Source organism: Bison bison, unplaced genomic scaffold (assembly GCF_000754665.1).
Source record: "Bison bison bison isolate TAMUID 2011002044 unplaced genomic scaffold, Bison_UMD1.0 scf7180017864105, whole genome shotgun sequence".
Classification (NCBI taxonomy): Eukaryota; Metazoa; Chordata; class Mammalia; order Artiodactyla; family Bovidae; genus Bison; species Bison bison.
This window is the reverse complement of record NW_011494677.1, coordinates 8,755,631-8,772,784: the sequence shown is the minus strand read 5'-3', so window position 1 is coordinate 8,772,784 and position 17,154 is coordinate 8,755,631. Positions and strand designations below refer to the sequence as shown.

Here is a 17,154-nt window from a genome sequence, read left to right as displayed (position 1 = left end):
ATCCCAGGATGTCTGGCTCTAGGTCAGTGATCACACCATTGTGATTATCTGGGTCGTGAAGATTTTTTTTGTACAGTTCTTCTGTGTATTCTTGCCATCTCTTCTTAATATCTTCTGCTTCTATTAGGTCCATACCATTTCTGTTGTTTATTGAGCCCATCTTTGCATGAAATGTTCCTTTGGTATCTCTGATTTTCTTGAAGAGATCTCTAGTGTTTCCCATTCTGTTGTTTTCCTCTGTTTCTTTGCACTGATCGCTGAAGAAGGCTTTCTTATCTCTTCTTGCTATTCTTTGAAACTGCATTCAGATGCTTATATCTTTCCTTTTGTCCTTTGCTTTTCGCTTCTCTTCTTTTCACAGCTATTTGTAAGGCCTCCCCAGACAGCCATTTTGCTTTTTTGCATTTATTTTCCATGGGGATGGTCTTGATCCCTGTCTCTGGCCAAAATTTGGAACACTGATACCAAATGCTAGTGAGGATACGGAGCGACAGGAACTCTCATTGTTGGTGGCATGCAAGATGGTATAGTCACCTCAGAAGACAGTTTGGCCATTTCTTACAAAACTAAACATACCGTATATTCCAACAAGAGTGCACTTTGATATTTATGCAAAGGTGTTAAAACTTAGGTCCATACCAATACCCGCGCGCAGGTGTTTCTAAGAGCTTTATTCACAGTTGACAAAACTTGAAAGCAGTCAAATGCCCTTCAGTAGCTGAATGGATAAACAAACTCTGGCACCTCCAGACAGTGGGATATTTGTTCAGCGCTAACAAGAAATGAACTTTCAAGCCATGAAAACACGTGGAAGAAACGTGAATGCTAAGCAAAAGAAGCTGATCTGAAAAGGCTACAGGGTGTGTGATTCCAACTATATGACATTCTGAAAAAGGCAAAACTATGGAGACAAACAGAGAAGTGGTTGCCAGCAGTCAGGAAGGGAGAGATGGCTAAGTGGAGCACAGAGGATGTTCAGAGCAGTGAGAATACCTTCAAAGATACCGTAGAGATGGATGAACGTCACTGCACGCTTACCAAAACCCATAGAAGGTACACCACCCAGAGTGAACCCTATCGCAAACTGTAGACTTTGGGTGATTTTGATGTGTCAACATAGGTTCATCAATTGTAACAAATATACCACTCTGGTAGAGGATGTTGATAATGGAGGAGGCTTTTATCAACCGGAACCAGGGGTTTATGCAAAATCTCTATAACTTCTGCTCAATTTTGCTGAACCCAAAACTGCTCTAAAAAAAATTAAACCTATTTTATAAAGAGAGAGAAGGCTAGAAACACATGTACAAGCATAATGTATACATCAAAACTTCCTCTTTTAGAGAGGAGACATAGAGATGCACATGAAGAAATAAATAATAAATAAAAAATAATTAATTTAAACCTAATCCTCCTTTGACTTCAAGGTGGTGAATAGTGTGAACATGTATTTTAAAAAAGGCTGATGTTTTAAATTCATTTAAAACTGGGGAAGAGAGAGGGTAAATTCAAATATTCTTTATGTTTCTGCCATTTCGAACTGAGGAACTGATTTTGTACACCCGTGCTCCAAAGTTCAGACCCAGGGGAAGTACTGGGAAGAGAGAACAGTAACCCAAGCAAGCCCATCTCTCAGGCACTGACTCAACCTATGATGTTGAAATAAAACATGTTTCCTTGCTCAGCACTGGGACCAACCTATAAGGTAAGCAGCTGTGTTCTCAGTCTCAATATTCTTTAAAATAAGACAGGAGAATGTATACAAAAAGAATGGAAAGCAAAGACTCAAAAAGATAACATTTTTTTTTAAACTATTATAAACAAAGTCAAAAGACAAATAACAAACTGGGAGAAATATCTGCAAATCATACTGTAGAAGGGCTTCCCTTGTAGCTCAGTCTGTAAAGAATCTGCCTGCAGTGCAGGAGACCCGGGTTCCATCCCTAGGTTGGGAAGAGCCCCTGGAGAAGGCAATGGCAACCCACTCCAGTATCCTTGCCTGGAAAATCTCATGGACAGGAAGGAGCCTGGTGGGCTGCAGTCCATGGGGTCGCAAAGAGTCGTGCACGACTGAGCGACTAACATTACTTACTGTAGAAGGGGGCTAATCTCTTTCATACAGAGAGAGTTCCTAAAAGCCTGGAAGATTATTTAAAAAAAAAAAAAAATCAGGTGAAGCAAAAAATGGCGCCTGCAAATGAGCAAAGTTTGTGACGCAGCAAGCTTTTTGTCTCTGGTCGAGCTCTTCTTCCCAGGACGGAAGAAAGTGCAGGTTCCTCATTGGGCAGCACGGGTACGAGCAGTGGGAGGCGATCAAGACTCCAGCATCTTCCCTGGCTGCATCAACAAGGCTGAGGTCTTTGAAGACCAGGTAAACGGGCGCCTCAAGAAGGGACTGGCGGAAGGTAAGGACTATGTGCTGCTCCCAATGGCTGCTCAGCGTTACCTGGTCAACTGGTATGTTCTAGAGCATGACCCGCCCCGCATGGAACGCAAGGTCGTGGAACTGCCCAGCATCCACAAGGTTGAAGTGCGCCCAGTAGAACTGGTGCTTGTCCAGCTCAGTGATACGGACACAACGCCACGTCTCATCTCAGCCCCGCAGATTCTAGTGACCTCGTTTTTGCGCACGGCTTGAGAGCAGTTTCCGGGGCACCCCAGGAAGAGACCCGGCTGTGGCTCAAGAACACGGAGGGCCCTTTTGAGAGGTTGTGCGACGCCTGCGTCACAGTGCTTGACGCCCGCTCTCGAGACTGAGCAGGTGGTCGTCATGGAGACCCGAAACAAGGATGGCGTCTGGCCCAGTGCGCGGCCACAGGCCACGAGCGGAGCGTCGGAGGAGGGTGAGGACTTCCAAGGCCAGCCGGGCATCTGTGGTCTCACCAACCTGGGCAACACGTGCTTCATGAACTCGGCCCTGCAGTGCCTCAGCAACGTGCCGCAGCTCACCGAGTACTTCCTCCAAAACCGCTACCTAGAGGAGCTCAACCTCAGCAACCCGCTGGGCATGAAGGGGGAGATTGCAGAGGCCTATGCCGACCTGGTGAAGCAGGCGTGGTCCGGCCACCACCGCTCCATCGTGCCCTACGTGTTCAAGACCAAGGTCAGCCACTTTGCGTCCCAGTTCCTGGGCTACCAGCTGCATGACTCACAGGAGCTGCTGTCTTTCCTCTTGGATGGACTTCACGAGGACCTCAATCGCGTCAAGAAGAAGGAATACGTGAAGCTGTGCGACGCTGCTGGGAGGCCTGATCAGGAGGTGGCTCAGGAGGCCTGGCAGAACCACAAACGGTGGAACGATTCTGTGATTGTGGACACTTTCCATGGCCTCTTCAAGTCCACCTTGGTGTGCCCTGAGTGTGGCAATGTGTCTGTGACCTTCGACCCCTTCTGCTACCTCAGTGTCCCACTGCCTGTGAGCCACAAGAGGGTCATGGAGATTTTCTTTGTCTCCATGGACCCCCGCCGCAAGCCCGAGCAACACCAGCTCCTGGTCCCCAAGAAAGGCAAGATCTCGGATCTGTGTGTGGCTCTGGCCAAACACACCGGTGTCTCTCCAGAAAGGATGATGGTGGCGGATGTCTTCAGTCACCGCTTCTATAAGATCTACCAAGTGGAGGAGTCTCTGAGCAGCATCTTGGACCGAGACGATATCTTCATATACGAGGTGTCAGGCAGGGCAGCCGGTGGGGAGAACTCCAGAGAGGACGTTGTGCTTCCTGTCTACCTGCGAGAGCGCACCCCAGCCCGGGACTACAAGGGTTCCTACTGTGGCCTGATGCTCTTCGGGCACCCGCTTCTGGTGTCGGTGCCCCGGGACCGGCTCTCGTGGGACGCCCTGTATCACATCCTGCTGTACCGCCTCTCACGCTACGTGACCAGACCCAGCTGGGATGATGAGGAAGATGGGGATGAGAAAGACCTGGAGGGTAAGGACAGCCTCCCTCAGCCTGGACATGGGTCTGGGGGCAGCTCCCAAGACCCTGGGCTGGAGCAGGCTGGGTCCAGCTCTGGAGTCGTGAGCGGTAGTCCGGGCCCTGTGGACACCTCTCCTGGGCCATCTCACTGGCCCCAGAGGGTGCGGCACAAGCACCTCTTCACCCTGCAAAGGGTTAATTCCAATGGGACCAGTGACCGCTCGACCTTCAACGAGGATACCCAGGCGCAGCCGTACATTGCCATTGACTGGGAGCCAGAGATGAAGAAGCGTTACTATGACGAGGTGGAGGCTGAGGGCTACGTGAAGCACAACTGTGTCGGGTACATGCTGAAGAAGGCCCCAGTGCAGCTTCAGGAATGCATCGAGCTCTTCACCACTGTTGAGACCCTGGAGAAGGAAAACCCCTGGTACTGCCCCACTTGCAAGCAGCACCAGCCGGCCACCAAGAAGCTGGACTTGTGGATGCTACCAGAGACACTCATTATCCACCTGAAGCGCTTTTCCTACACCACTTTCTCCCGCGAAAAGCTGGACACCCTTGTGGAGTTTCCTATCCGGGACCTGGACTTCTCTGAGTTTGTCATCAAGCCACAGGACAACTTAGCTCCGGAGCTCTACAAATATGACCTCATCGCGGTTTCCAACCATTATGGGGGCCTGCGGGATGGACACTACACGACGTTTGCCTGCAACAAGGACAGCGGCCAGTGGCACTACTTCGATGACAACAGCGTCTTGCCTGTGACGGAGAATCAGATTGAGTCCAAGGCAGCCTATGTCCTCTTCTACCAGCGCCAGGATGTGGCACGCCGTCTACAACCCCAGGCTGGCTCATTGAACCCCCCGGCATCCTCTGCCTGCGATGCACCACCCAAGTCGGGGTTCATGGATGTAAACTGAGGGGCCCCGGGCCCACCAGAGGGAAGGAAGCTGTCCCAGCTCTCTTCCTTCCCAAAGCCACCCCCGTTCTCTTACCCGTTAGGTGCCCCGCACCAGGCGTCGCAGGCTTAGTCGTGGCTGCTGTTCTCCTGTGCTGCTACATCACTCTCTCCCAGGGAAAAAGAGCTCATGGCTCCTTCCAGCAGTGTGTTCCCTTCAGAGCATCAACATTCCCTTCTATTCTCTATTTATGAGTCTCCCCTTCCTTCTTGTCTTCAGTCCAGGGTGTTCTCAGGGGGTGGGGGTGGGGTGCACCTGAACAGAATGTATTTTCTTTCTGAGACCTTGTACCTTGCACTGTGTATATAAAAGTGCCAGTGTGTTCCTAAAAAAAAAATTCAGATCAGAGTTATAAACACACAGTTCATAGAAAAATACAAATGGTTCTTGAATGTGTAAAAATTGCTCTATCTCATAGAGAAATGCAAATTAAAATTAGTTAACACAAGTTACTTCTCAGACTGACAAAACTCAGGGATTTGTATAACAAGTGTTAGTGAGTGGGTATAAAAGCAGTGGATAGGGAGAGAAGTTACAAAAATATGAACATACTATACCTTCATGTGCTTACTCAAATGACTGGAATACCTTCTTGGTGAATATGTCAAAATCTGGCAACAATTTTTTTTTAAATCTAATAACATTGGTAAATCGGTGGTGAGGTGACTTAGTTGAAAAGGAGGCATTTTATTATATAGGTGTCTATATTTTTAAGATTATTGATCTATGTGAATAATTTATCTACATAAAAGAATTGGGAGTGGGGGCTTCCTTGGTGGTCCAGTGGTTAAGACTTCACACCTGCAAGGGGCTTGGATTCAGTCCCCAGTCAGAGAGAACTACAATCCCTCAGGCCATGCGGTACAGCCAAAAAATGTTGAAAAGAAAGAAATTAGGAGTAAATCATCTCATTTATTGTTGGGTTGAAGCGATTTCCACAATACATCAAGGGAAGCAAGATGCAGAAACTGTGTATTGTATGATCTTGTTTTTATAAAACAAATACCAATAAAATCCCTATATGTAGTTAAACATATAGATACATGGTGTATGCACTTTATACTTTTATACCATATAATACAACACATCATATCATGTATGACTCTGTGGGGATAGAGAGAAAAGGAAGGACATGTGATGGTTAACAGTGGTGGTTTGCAGAATCTGGTGAAGGGAGACATGTGAAAAGAAAATATTTTTTAACAATATGGCTGACATTTTTGAAAGAAAAAAATGGGTGTGCATATATATTTATGTCTGTCTGGAACATAGAACAAAGAAAGAAACATCACCTGCAAGCCACAAGAAAACATAACTATCATGACTCTTTGTTCATGAGCTAGAACATGAAAACACACACGTGTATATATGTATGTGTGTATATATGCACACATGTATCTGTAGAAAGATGGTCATGGAATGTTGAGGGTAAGTGTTTCAGAGATACAGGATTTCAGGAGATTTTTTTGCTTTCTAATATTTGGATGTGTTTGACTTTTTCAATAAAACTGTGTAACTGTGGGAAGGGAAGAAATTGAAACAAGAATAATACATGTTTTCTACATCATGTGGCTCAGTAATTCAAGGCCTGTCCTCTAAATGTACAGTCTGATTTCCAGGTGAAGTGCTTCATTCTGTTTGAAAACTTAAAAGCAGGAGCAATCATCTTAGAAATGAAGAAAGTTGTGACGATGACGACAGAACCATAAATGTGCGGTTCTCCTAGCATCTCTGCTATTCTTGCCCGTTTGCTCAGAATGTTGGAAGAAAATCATTTCCACTGGGAGATGAAAATGAAAAGGGCGTGGAAACATCACTTCGGTTTTCTTACTGGATCCCTTCAAAGCCATGGGTTATATTTTAAAAGGAATAACATTGTTGTAAGCATATATCCAGAATCCGCATTCACCCTAACTACAGAATTCAACCTATAAATCTACAGTCATATTTCTATCAATGGTCATGTGTTCTCTAGGATTAAAAAATAAATCCCCAACTGTTACTTAAAATGAAAAGGAGATGTATAAAGACATACCAGACAAGAGGTGACCAAGCAAACGTAGACATGGTATTATTGATTCCAACGTATCAATAGAATGGCCTTACATACATGGAAAACAAGAAACATCACCTACCTATCAACCACGTGCTGCATGCATGCTGAGTCACTTCAGTTGTGTCCAACTCTTTGCAACCCCATGAACTGTAGCCCGCCAGACTCCTGTGTCCATGGGGATTCTCCAGGCAAGAATACTGGAGTGGACCACCGTGCCTTCCTCCGGGAGATTTTCCCAGCCTATGGATTGAACCCTTGTCTCATGTCTCCTGCATTGGCAGGCGGGTTCTTTACCTCTAGCGCCACCTGGGAAGCCCAGCTGCTGACCACAAGAAGTTGTATAAAGCACAACTTCATGCATGCGAGGCATCATTGAAGTAGAAAACACAAACTGTTAAAGTCTTACACTGTAATTCGGAGTTTATCAAATCCTCCTCATATTTGTAATACATTCCTCTAAGGAACTGACAAAATAAAAATGAAAATATCAGGGTGTTGAATATCATATTTAACTAACTTGATTTTTAGCAACAGAACAAAAGCAGAGACTGTACACTCTGAATGTCTATTTAAAATAACTGGCTTGGCTAACAACTCAAATGTTTTCCTGTTGTCTGGGAGGAAGAAATTTTCCCGCTACCCTTCTACGTTATTTTGACTGGTCTAAGAATTAAATTGGCATGAGATATGTATAGATAAACGGGAGAAAAGCCCACAAAAGTTGAATGACATGTATCCGTGGAATAGACTCAGGAAAACTGAGTAACTCAAAACGAGAAACCCTCCAGTTAAAGACCATCTTCGGCTAAAGATAAAAGAGGATGTTGGGGGTAGTGATTTGGCACTTCAAAGGAAAGGAAGGCAATTTATATGGAGATGAAAAGCAAATGTTTGGTAAATAAATATTTGCTGGGCCCTGCGGAGACAATGGGACGGAGGAATTTTAACAGACTTTGCTGGATTCCTCCCGGTCTACACACCTGGTCCAGGCTAGGTTATCTAAGGTGATGTTCTCTTCCTGAAGCAGGTCCTCTGTCTGCATTCTTCAAGAGGAAGGTCAAAGTTTCTTCCTGAGCCTTTTGTTCCTTCCTTACTTTCAGCTTGAAATAATTTGCATGCCAAAAAGACATTTAGGGATGGCCAGTTTTGCTCCCCTGCACTGTCAAACACTTGAATTTATAAAATGCATAAATCAGAGTCTTGAAGTAATTACACCCAATGGCTCATCTTGGTTACTGAAAATTTCTTAGAGTGGGATGTAAGGCAAGGATATGCAGAAGGAACTTTCACTGTTCTTTGTATTTGCAGTTTTGAATTTTGTGGCAGTGAACATATGTATTTATTTTCGTGTATTAATCATTGAACAACTTTATTGGGATGTAATTTACATACAGTGAAATTTACCATTTTAAGTGTACAAGATTTTTTTCATAAATTTACTAAATGTAAGAGTTGTACAACCACCCCAAGGGGTCACACAGAGTCAGCTTGGCAGCACTTTGGTGGAGATGCCTGGAACCCCAAAGTCAAGTGCAGGAGCTTAACCACTGAACTTTTCTATGGCAATTAGTGGAGAGTCAGTTCCCTCAGCTACTGTTCTAGTTAAAAATAGATTCCCTGGGCTTCCCTGGTGGCTTGGTCATAATCACTTGTAGGAGTTTGTGGAATCTTTGACTCAATGTCTTAGATGGCCCCAAGGATCTCTATTTTTAAAATAATCTATAAAAAAATTTAAAACTTTTTATCACAATGGTGATAGATGGACAGTACAAGTGGTCCCCTTCCAACCTTATGACTTCCTTTCTTTTTTCCATTTTCCTACACACTTCTGCATATTTGTCTCTTCAGGTGAAATCAGGAATATTTTGCCCTGTTCCTCCCAAATTCTGCTGGTGTTTTGATTGAGATCATATTAAATGGATAGGTTAATTTATGGAGAAATAATATCTTTTCAATACTGAGTCTTTTAATCCAAGAATATAGTATGTCCTTCAGCTTTTTTTTAAGTGTTCTTATATGTCCCTTGATAGGACTTTTTTTTTTTTCTATGTCCCTTAGTAGGACTTTATTTTTTTTTTCATTGAAGAATTTTTTTAGTTTTTGGCCACACTGTACCATCTTAGTTCCTGACCAGGGGTTGAACCTGTACCCCCTGCATTGGAAGCACATAGTCTTAACCACTGGACTGCCAGGGAAGTCTAGTCATGCTTTAGCAGGTCCATCAGCTAGGTCTTGCCTATCTCTGGTAAGATTTACTGTAGGCAGTTTATCTTTAAGCTGATATTGTAAACAGAATCTACTACATCTATTTTAAATTGATATTTCATATGGGGAAGCTATTGATTTTTTTCATGTTAATACAATCAACCACTAGCTGAATTCTCTCATTTCTGATAGCTTTTCAGTTGATTCCTGTTTTTCAGATACATATCATCTGCAAATAATTTGGCCTCCCATTTTTCAAACCGTACACCTCATTTCGTTCACTTGCTAATTACATTGACTCGTGCTTCCAAATTGCATTGCTAATTGCATTGCTTACAGTGTTGGAGAAAACTGTTGAGAGTCCCTTGGACAGCAAGGAGATCAAACTAGTCGATTCTAAAGGCAATCAGTCCTGAATATTCATTGGAAGAACTGATGCTGAAGCTGAAGCTTCAGTACTTTGGCCACCTGATGCGAAGAGGGACTCATTACAAAAGATCCTAACGCTGGGAAAGATTGAAAGCAGGAGGAGAAGGGGATGACAGAGGATGAGATGGTTGGATGGCATCACCAACTCGAGGGACGTGAGTTTGAGCAAGCTCTGGGAGTTGGTGATGGACGGGGGGGAGCCTGGCGTGCTGCAGTCCATGGGGTGGCGCAAAGAGTCAGACATGATTGAACTGAACTGAGTGCTTCCAAAATAATGTTAGATAAAAATGACACAGTGGAAATACGTGTTTACTAACATAGCTTTGGTTTACACTTTGGGACATTTGTACTAACTGAATCTGATAGAACCAATCCCCAAATGACCCCTGGGGAACCACTGCCTTATATCACCTTCATCCGTTTACTTCTTCAGCCTGGCCTCGATGCATATTGCTATATCCATGCTCCCAACAGAACATGAGGGAACACAAGGTCTCTAAAATTTCCTAAGATTTTGGGAGCCAGGTCCCTTTGCTCTTGTTGGGGAAGGGTGTGGCAACTCCTTGTACAATCTTTGCTGTAGCCCTAATCACTTGTGCTGTAAGCTGTTTAAGATAGACCTCTCCTGAGAGCCGTCCTTATCACTCCATCCTGTGTCTGGCAGAAAGCAGACTCTCAAAAGCAAAGATTGTATATTAACACATATAAATGCAATCTAGAAAGATGGTACTGACAAATCTAGTCTTAGAGTAGCAATGGAGATGCAGACATAGAGAACAGACTTGCAGACACAGTGGGGAAAGGAGGGGGTGGGATGAATTGAGGGTAGCATTGAAACATATCCAGTACCATGTGTAAAATAGATAGCCAGTGGGAATTTGTTGTATGACTCAGGGAGCTCAACCCGGTGCTATGACAAGCTAGAGGGGTGGGATGGGGTGGGAGGTGGGAGGGAGGTTCAAGAGGAAGGGGACATATATACCTGTAGCTGATTTACATTGATGTACAGCAGAAACCCTGCGTATAAGTTAAATAAGCAGGGTGACAATATACAGCCCTGACGTACTCCTTTTCCTGTTTGGAACCAGTCTGTTGTTCCATGTCCAGTTCTAACTATTGCTTCCTGACCTGTATACAGATTTCTCAAGAGGCAGGTCAGGTGGTCTGGTATTCCCATCTCTTTCAGAATTTTCCACAGTTTATTGTGATCCACACAGTCAAAGGCTTTGGCATAGTCAATAAAGCAGAAATAGATGTTTTTCTGGAACTCTCTTGCTTTTTCTGTGATCCAGCGGATGTTGGCTATTTGATCTCTGGTTCCTCTGATTTTCTGTTTATTTAACTTATATGCAGAGTACATCATGAGAAACGCTGGACTGGAAGAAACAAAAGCTGGAATCAAGATTGCTGGGAGAAATATCAATAACCTCAGATATGCAGATGACACCACCTTTATGGCAGAAAGTGAAGAGGAACTAAAAAGCCTCTTGGTGAAAGTGAAAGTGGAGAGTGAAAAAGTTGGCTTAAAGCTCAACATTCAGAAAACGAAGACCATGGCATCTGGTCCTATCACTTCGTGGAAAATAAATGGGGAAACAGGGGAAACAGTGTCAGACTTTATTTTTCTGGGCTCCAAAATCACTGCAGATGGTGACTGCAGCCATGAAATTAAAAGACGCTTACTCCTTGGAAGGAAGGTTATGACCAACCTAGATAGCATGTTCAAAAGCAGAGACATTACTTTGCCAGCAAAGGTCCATCTAGTCAAGGCTATGGTTTTTCCTGTGGTCATGTACAGAGGTGAGAGTTGGACTGTGAAGAAAGCTGAGCACCAAAGAATTGATGCTTTTGAACTGTGGTGTTGGAGAAGACTCTTGAGAGTCCCTTGGACTGCAAGGAGATCCAACCAGTCCATTCTGAAGATCAGCCCTGGAATTTCTTTGGAAGGAATAATGCTAAAGCTGAAACTCCAGAACTCTGGCCACCTTATGCAAAGAGTTGACTCATTGGAAAAGACTCTGATGCTGGGAGGGATTAGGGGCAGGAGGAGAAGGGGATCACAGAGGATGAGATGGCTGGATGGCATCACCGACTCGATGGACATGAGTCTGAGTGAACTCCAGGAGTTGGTGATGGACAGGGAGGCCTGGCGTGCTGTGATTCATGGGGTCGCAAAGAGTCCAACACGACTGAGTGACTGAACTGAACTGAGGGCAGAAACCGGCACAATATTATAAAACAATTATCCTCCAATTAAAATAAAGAATTTTTTTAAAAAGAAAGCAGACTCTCAGATGAGGACATCTGTGTCTTACCCTTCACTTCTGTCTAAAAAATCCAGTTCTCAGAGATTTCCTCTCTGCCTTCACCTGTCACCTTCCGTGGTGTTCAGGGAGCTCACAGATTTGAGTGGCCCGTCTCCACAAGACTACCATAAATGATTCAGACCTTCCAAGTCATCATATTGGCAGTTTTTCGGGAAAGGATAAACCAAGCCAGAGGTGGTCGAAAATGTATTTATTTTTCTTCAAATGATCTTTGTTTCAAGCAATAAATAAAAACAGACATGTTGACTTTTCTAAAAAAAAAAAAAAAAAAAAAAAAAAAAAAAATCCCCCTAAACTATATACATCCTACAGAAATACAAGCATATCAAATGTAGAAATGACATCACTCTGAAAGATGGGGCTATTTACAGAAATTACAAGTATTGCATTGCTGTCTTGAAGAAGCCTCTTTCTGGCATGACTCATAAGCTCTAAGGGAGAGCAGGGTCCTCTTCCAAGAGGTGGCACTCTCCATCCTTTTTTTCTGACTGCACCATGCGACATGTGGGATCTTAGTTCCCTGACCAGGGATCGAACCCACACTCCCTGCATTAGAAGCACGGGGCTGGACTGCTAGTGAAGTCCCTCTCCATACTTCTTGATAAACAAACAAACTTGCAAAGAAGAGCACTGACAGCCAGAGACGTTCTTCAGTTCCTTAACAACCACAGATCAGCTTTCAAGGGGCGTGAAAAGGGACCTCATCCAGGTCTTAGGCCCCGTGAGCTCCTGACAGAACCCATATTGTCCCTCAGCAGAGCTGGGGCCACGCAGGGCCAGGGACAACTGTCTGCTGTGGTTTCTGCCACACAAGCCAGCTCTGTGTTATCAAGCCCCGGCCTCCAACAGCACCTTGCCATCCAGAAGGTTAAGTTTCCCAAACTCAGTTATGCAAGGACAGCACTTGGGGAGCTTTGAAACCTACTGATGCCCAGGTCCCTCCTCCAGAATTCCTGGTGTACCTCGTCTGGGCTAACGGGCAGCCAAGGCAAACCCCTACTTTACCAACAAAGGCTGGCGGCCAAACTCTGATCTCACGGCCCCCTCCCCTCACATTGAAATCACCCATCCCACCTCCCTCTGCCCATCTTCCCAAGGATTTTGGATTTTTTCTCATATAGAATCAGAATCAACTCTCTAGAATCAGGCTAGAATGGACATCTGAGGAAAATGGCCTCAGAGGCCAAGACTAAGGGTGGGAGCTCCCTACCACCAGCTCACAAATGGCTTCAGTATAATACTGCTGGGAGGGGGGGGCTCCACCCACACCCTGGGGTCACAAAGACACTGGAGGGAACAGCAGCATTCTCCAGTCTCTATACATGATCCAGTGAGTCAATAGCACAGGTCACCATGGATCAAAGTGGCAAAGCTTTCTGACTGCGACAGAAATTGCATGTCACCAGAAATCACTTCATGGGAGAGACACCTGTTGAAACCCAGTGGCTATTTGGAGGGACCTCATGGTTCCGTCTTCATTAGAGCTCTTTCTTGCAAGTCATCAAAGAGGCTTCTGATGGTAAAAGTAGACAGTGACCCCAAATCCCCGATTCCAATCAAGCCCATTTCCTATTTGATTTCTAAGGGTTTGGGGACTCACACTGTTATCAAGTACAAAGAAAATGGCTTTATAAATAGTGGTTTGACACTGCGACACAAGACTTGAATTGGAAAGCAGGGAAGAGACCCAGTCAGGGCGGGTCCTGGGCTCTGACTGTCTGGGCAGCAGGAATCCGGTCTGGGAAAGCACGATACGCAGATTTTGGCAAATGTACACTCATTCTGTAAAAAGTCAATCTGTTCTAAGCTACTTTCCCTCCCCCTTCAAGCAGTCCCTCCTGCGGACCTATCTGTCTGTGGGAACCCACACTTTTCCAGCAGTGGAGCCCATTCGACCTCAATTCATCACACAACATGAAGCAACTTCCAGGAATCAAGGAAGACAAGGGAACGTCCAGCTGAGCTCTCTCAGTAGGTCCAGTGTCATGAACCCGACCCCTCCACGTCTTCAGGAGGGGTTCAGCCAAGCAGCTCCCAGGAAAGGAGGGGGCCTTGGGCTTTTCTAAAAACAGGAAGTGGGAACTCTGGCCACACCCAAGACAGGGCTTGACAAACGTAAGACAAATGATGCCAGGTTCATGTTCATGGAAGGAAACGTGAGGAACCTGGTCCTGTCTGGGACGTGGGGACAAGAAGGAGCATTCCGACACTATGCTGACATCGAGGCTTGAAGTTATTAATGGGTGAGCAGCACTTCGATTCTCAGAGGGCAAAAACAACCCCAAAAAGCAAAACCTAAAGCATGCTCTCATTTCTAGACAAGTTTGGAATTACTGCTAACCTGGCATGGGTAACAACACTGTTCCACAATACTATAAGTTAAATAACCCGTGGTTAGTTCCCTCCTCCCTCCCCCCAAGCCCAACCCACCTGCTCCTTGTTCCAAAAGCCTCTCCTCTATTTGGAAAGGCCCCCTGAAAACGGCATTATCTCAAGAAAGGATTCTACTCTGGCACTCTAATGCCCATCCAGAAACCAGCTTCCCTGCAAAGAGTCTGCCTGACTCCTCACTCACGCTGTCTTGCTGTCCTAATCTTCCACAAGACCTCCAGTGGGGTGTCCACGCCCTTTTTATTCACCTATTCACTTTACAGATATCCACCTACACCAGGAATCTTTTAAGATCACAAGAATTTGTTGGCATACTTCATTCCAAGCAAACCCCCTAAAATTAAAATCTCTGATTTAGGCAAAAGAGGAAAAAAAAAAAACCTGGTGCTTCCACTTCCCTTTCGGGTCTCTCTCTTATTAGCTGGGTTCCCCAAGGACCTTGGCAAATGATTCGCTGCAGGAAAATCTGAACTGCACCCAATTTTAATTTTAGGAGCACCTTACACGATATGGCATTTATCACAGATGATATATAAGTCCTCGGGCAGGTCTAGGAGAAAAACGCTTCCACCGCCAAACTGAGTTACTGATCATCCGAAACGGTTGCATGGTTGCGGTTTCAAATCGCTTCGGTGGTCCATGTGCCCAAGAACCAACTTCAAAGACAGTCTCCAGTCCATATTCAAGGATGCGCTATCTGCGGATGTACACACCCACAGATTCTGGTATCCGAGATGGAAGGAGGGGGTGCTGGAACCAACCTACCAGATACCAAGGGTCAACGCTAAAAACGCCCTCCCTCCCCTTTCTCCTCCTCCCACCCTGCCCCCTTCCCAGCGAAAGCAAATGCAAGCTGATCGTCATGCCATCTCGAACACACCACCTCACTGCACTGACGTCTGCACGCTGCTGTGCTCGCCGGTCCACACCTACATGAACATATTCTAAAGACACGGTCCCTAGACTTTGTGTACTTACATACTCTGAGGAAACTCTCAATAAATACTTTTATTTATTATTAAGCGTAAGTATTCACCCGTTGATGGTGACTTAAAAAGGAAAACCATGTCCTAAAAGATTTCTTCAAAAAAAAAAAAAAAAAATTCCTGTAACTACAACATACAGAAGGACCAAGCACACAGAAGCAGGCACTTCTGGTCAACTTGTTTTCGGCCCTTTGCCTCCCCTCCACCCCCCTCCCCCTAATAAAACCGGGAGGGCACATTTGCCGGGATCTGCGGGTTTCCTAACTTCAAGCCTTACTGCTTTAAAAAAAAAAAATGAGGTAAGAAATTCCTATCTGAAAACTAAAACTGACACACAAACCAAGCCCCAGGTCTTCCCTGCCTGCCGAGGAAGCCGTTATTGCTCTAAGTTGGAGTGTTTTGTTTGCGTTTAAATATGTATTCGAGGTCCTTATTGCCATTCTAGCTGGCCCCACGGTCGGCCAGAGAGATGGATGGAAGGAGCTTGGTTGCCAGGCCCCCTACGGGTCAGTCCGGACCTGCTGCCTGGCCACAGGGCCCCACCCAACGTGGGCTGGTGTCGGTTGGGGAGGGGGGGGGCGTTCCAAGGATTCTAACAGCTGGGGGAGGTGGTGATGGGGCTGTGCAGGTAGGGCAGGCTGCTGGGGGCCGGGTGCACCCCCACAGAGACCGGGAAGCTGAAGACGAACTGCGACGTGGGCGTGGGGGTGGCCTTGCCCCGCTCGCGCAGGGGCCCCGAGGGGCTGGCAGCCTCCACCGCGCAGGACGTGGCCAGCACCTGCGACTCAAACTGCAGCAGCTGCCCCATGAAGCTGAAGTTGGGCGAGATGATGCTCCGCCGCTGCTTGACGAACTCGAAGGCCTCCTCCAGCCGCACGCGCTTCTTCATCATCAGGTAGGCCAGGCAGATGGTGGCCGAGCGGGAGATGCCAGCCTGGCAGTGCACCAGCACGCGACCTCGGCAGTCCTTCACCGCATCTGGGGCAGAGAGCCACGCGCCCGTTAGTGTCCCCAAGTCCCCGTCCTTCCCGCGGGCGGAACAAGGGCGCTGGGGGGAGGATCTGATAAGCATCGGTCGGAGCCCTCCCTCAGAACCACAGAAGGAACAGCCCTCCGAGGCTGACGCCGGGAGAGAGGAAACCCACGGGGCCAGGGAGTGCCGTCGGTTCTAGGCTGTTTTGGAGACTTAACCAAGCAAATGTGCCAGGCTTAGGAAATACACATGCTAAAGCCCGGTGCCAGCACACACGGAGGGGTTTTCATTTGCAGGAGAACAATGACCCAGTTCTCTCTGTGTTTTCCTCCCCACCCCTAAGTCTCATCTGCTTGGCAGGTGGGACATCCAAGGCAAAAGTTCTTGGCTCTATCAGCTACCAATGCCTACGGTTTGTGTAAGTCCATCTTCCTACCCCTGGGCAACTCAACACCCCAAGGGTCAGCCTTCCTTCTGAGAAAGAGGGAAAACAGGCACCCTCTGGCAGGGCCCTTTCTAAGTCCCTCCTTCAACACTCCAGCTCCAAGTGGTTCCCTCTTCCCTCGATTCCTGTCTCTGCCAGCCTTGCACCCAGCGCCCCATTCCTGGACCCGGCGCCCCGGCCAGGGCCAGCCTACCGATGTACTCGATGGCCTCCATGAACCAGGAGCTGATGTCGGCCTTGTGATTGTCCTCCACCGGGATACACTTGTACTGATAGTGTCCTTCGAAGTGGTTCGGGCAGTCGGAGGAGACGTTCAGCAAGGCCGTGATGCCCAGGGCATCCAGCATATCCCTGCGGGCCGCGTGATAGGCACTGCCGAGGTAGAGGAAGGGCAGGATCTCCACCGGACCCCCCTGCAGAAGGGGAGAACAAAGGGGCCCCCCCCAAACATCTTAAGTGTAAG

The 17,154-nt window shown here is 46.5% G+C and overlaps 2 protein-coding genes across 2 annotated transcripts in view; one reads left to right on the top strand and one right to left on the bottom strand.

Moving 5' to 3' along the window:
• Positions 1–2,197: 2,197 nt before the first annotated feature.
• LOC104987799 (ubiquitin carboxyl-terminal hydrolase 11-like) lies at positions 2,198–4,840 on the top strand. The gene is given in 3 exon segments (XM_010838859.1): positions 2,198–2,567; positions 2,570–2,742; positions 2,744–4,840. Coding segments are annotated over 3 exon segments (2,640 nt in total).
• A 7,231-nt stretch (positions 4,841–12,071) lies between these two features.
• DUSP4 (dual specificity phosphatase 4) overlaps positions 12,072–17,154 on the bottom strand; it is a 17,198-nt gene continuing 12,115 nt past the window's right edge. The window contains exons 4-5 of the mRNA XM_010838858.1: positions 16,885–17,104; positions 12,072–16,251 (exon numbers count right to left, since the gene is read on the bottom strand). Coding sequence (XP_010837160.1) covers positions 15,866–16,251; positions 16,885–17,104 — 606 coding nt within the window. The 3' untranslated portion in view covers positions 12,072–15,865. The remainder of the gene's footprint in view (positions 16,252–16,884; positions 17,105–17,154) is intronic.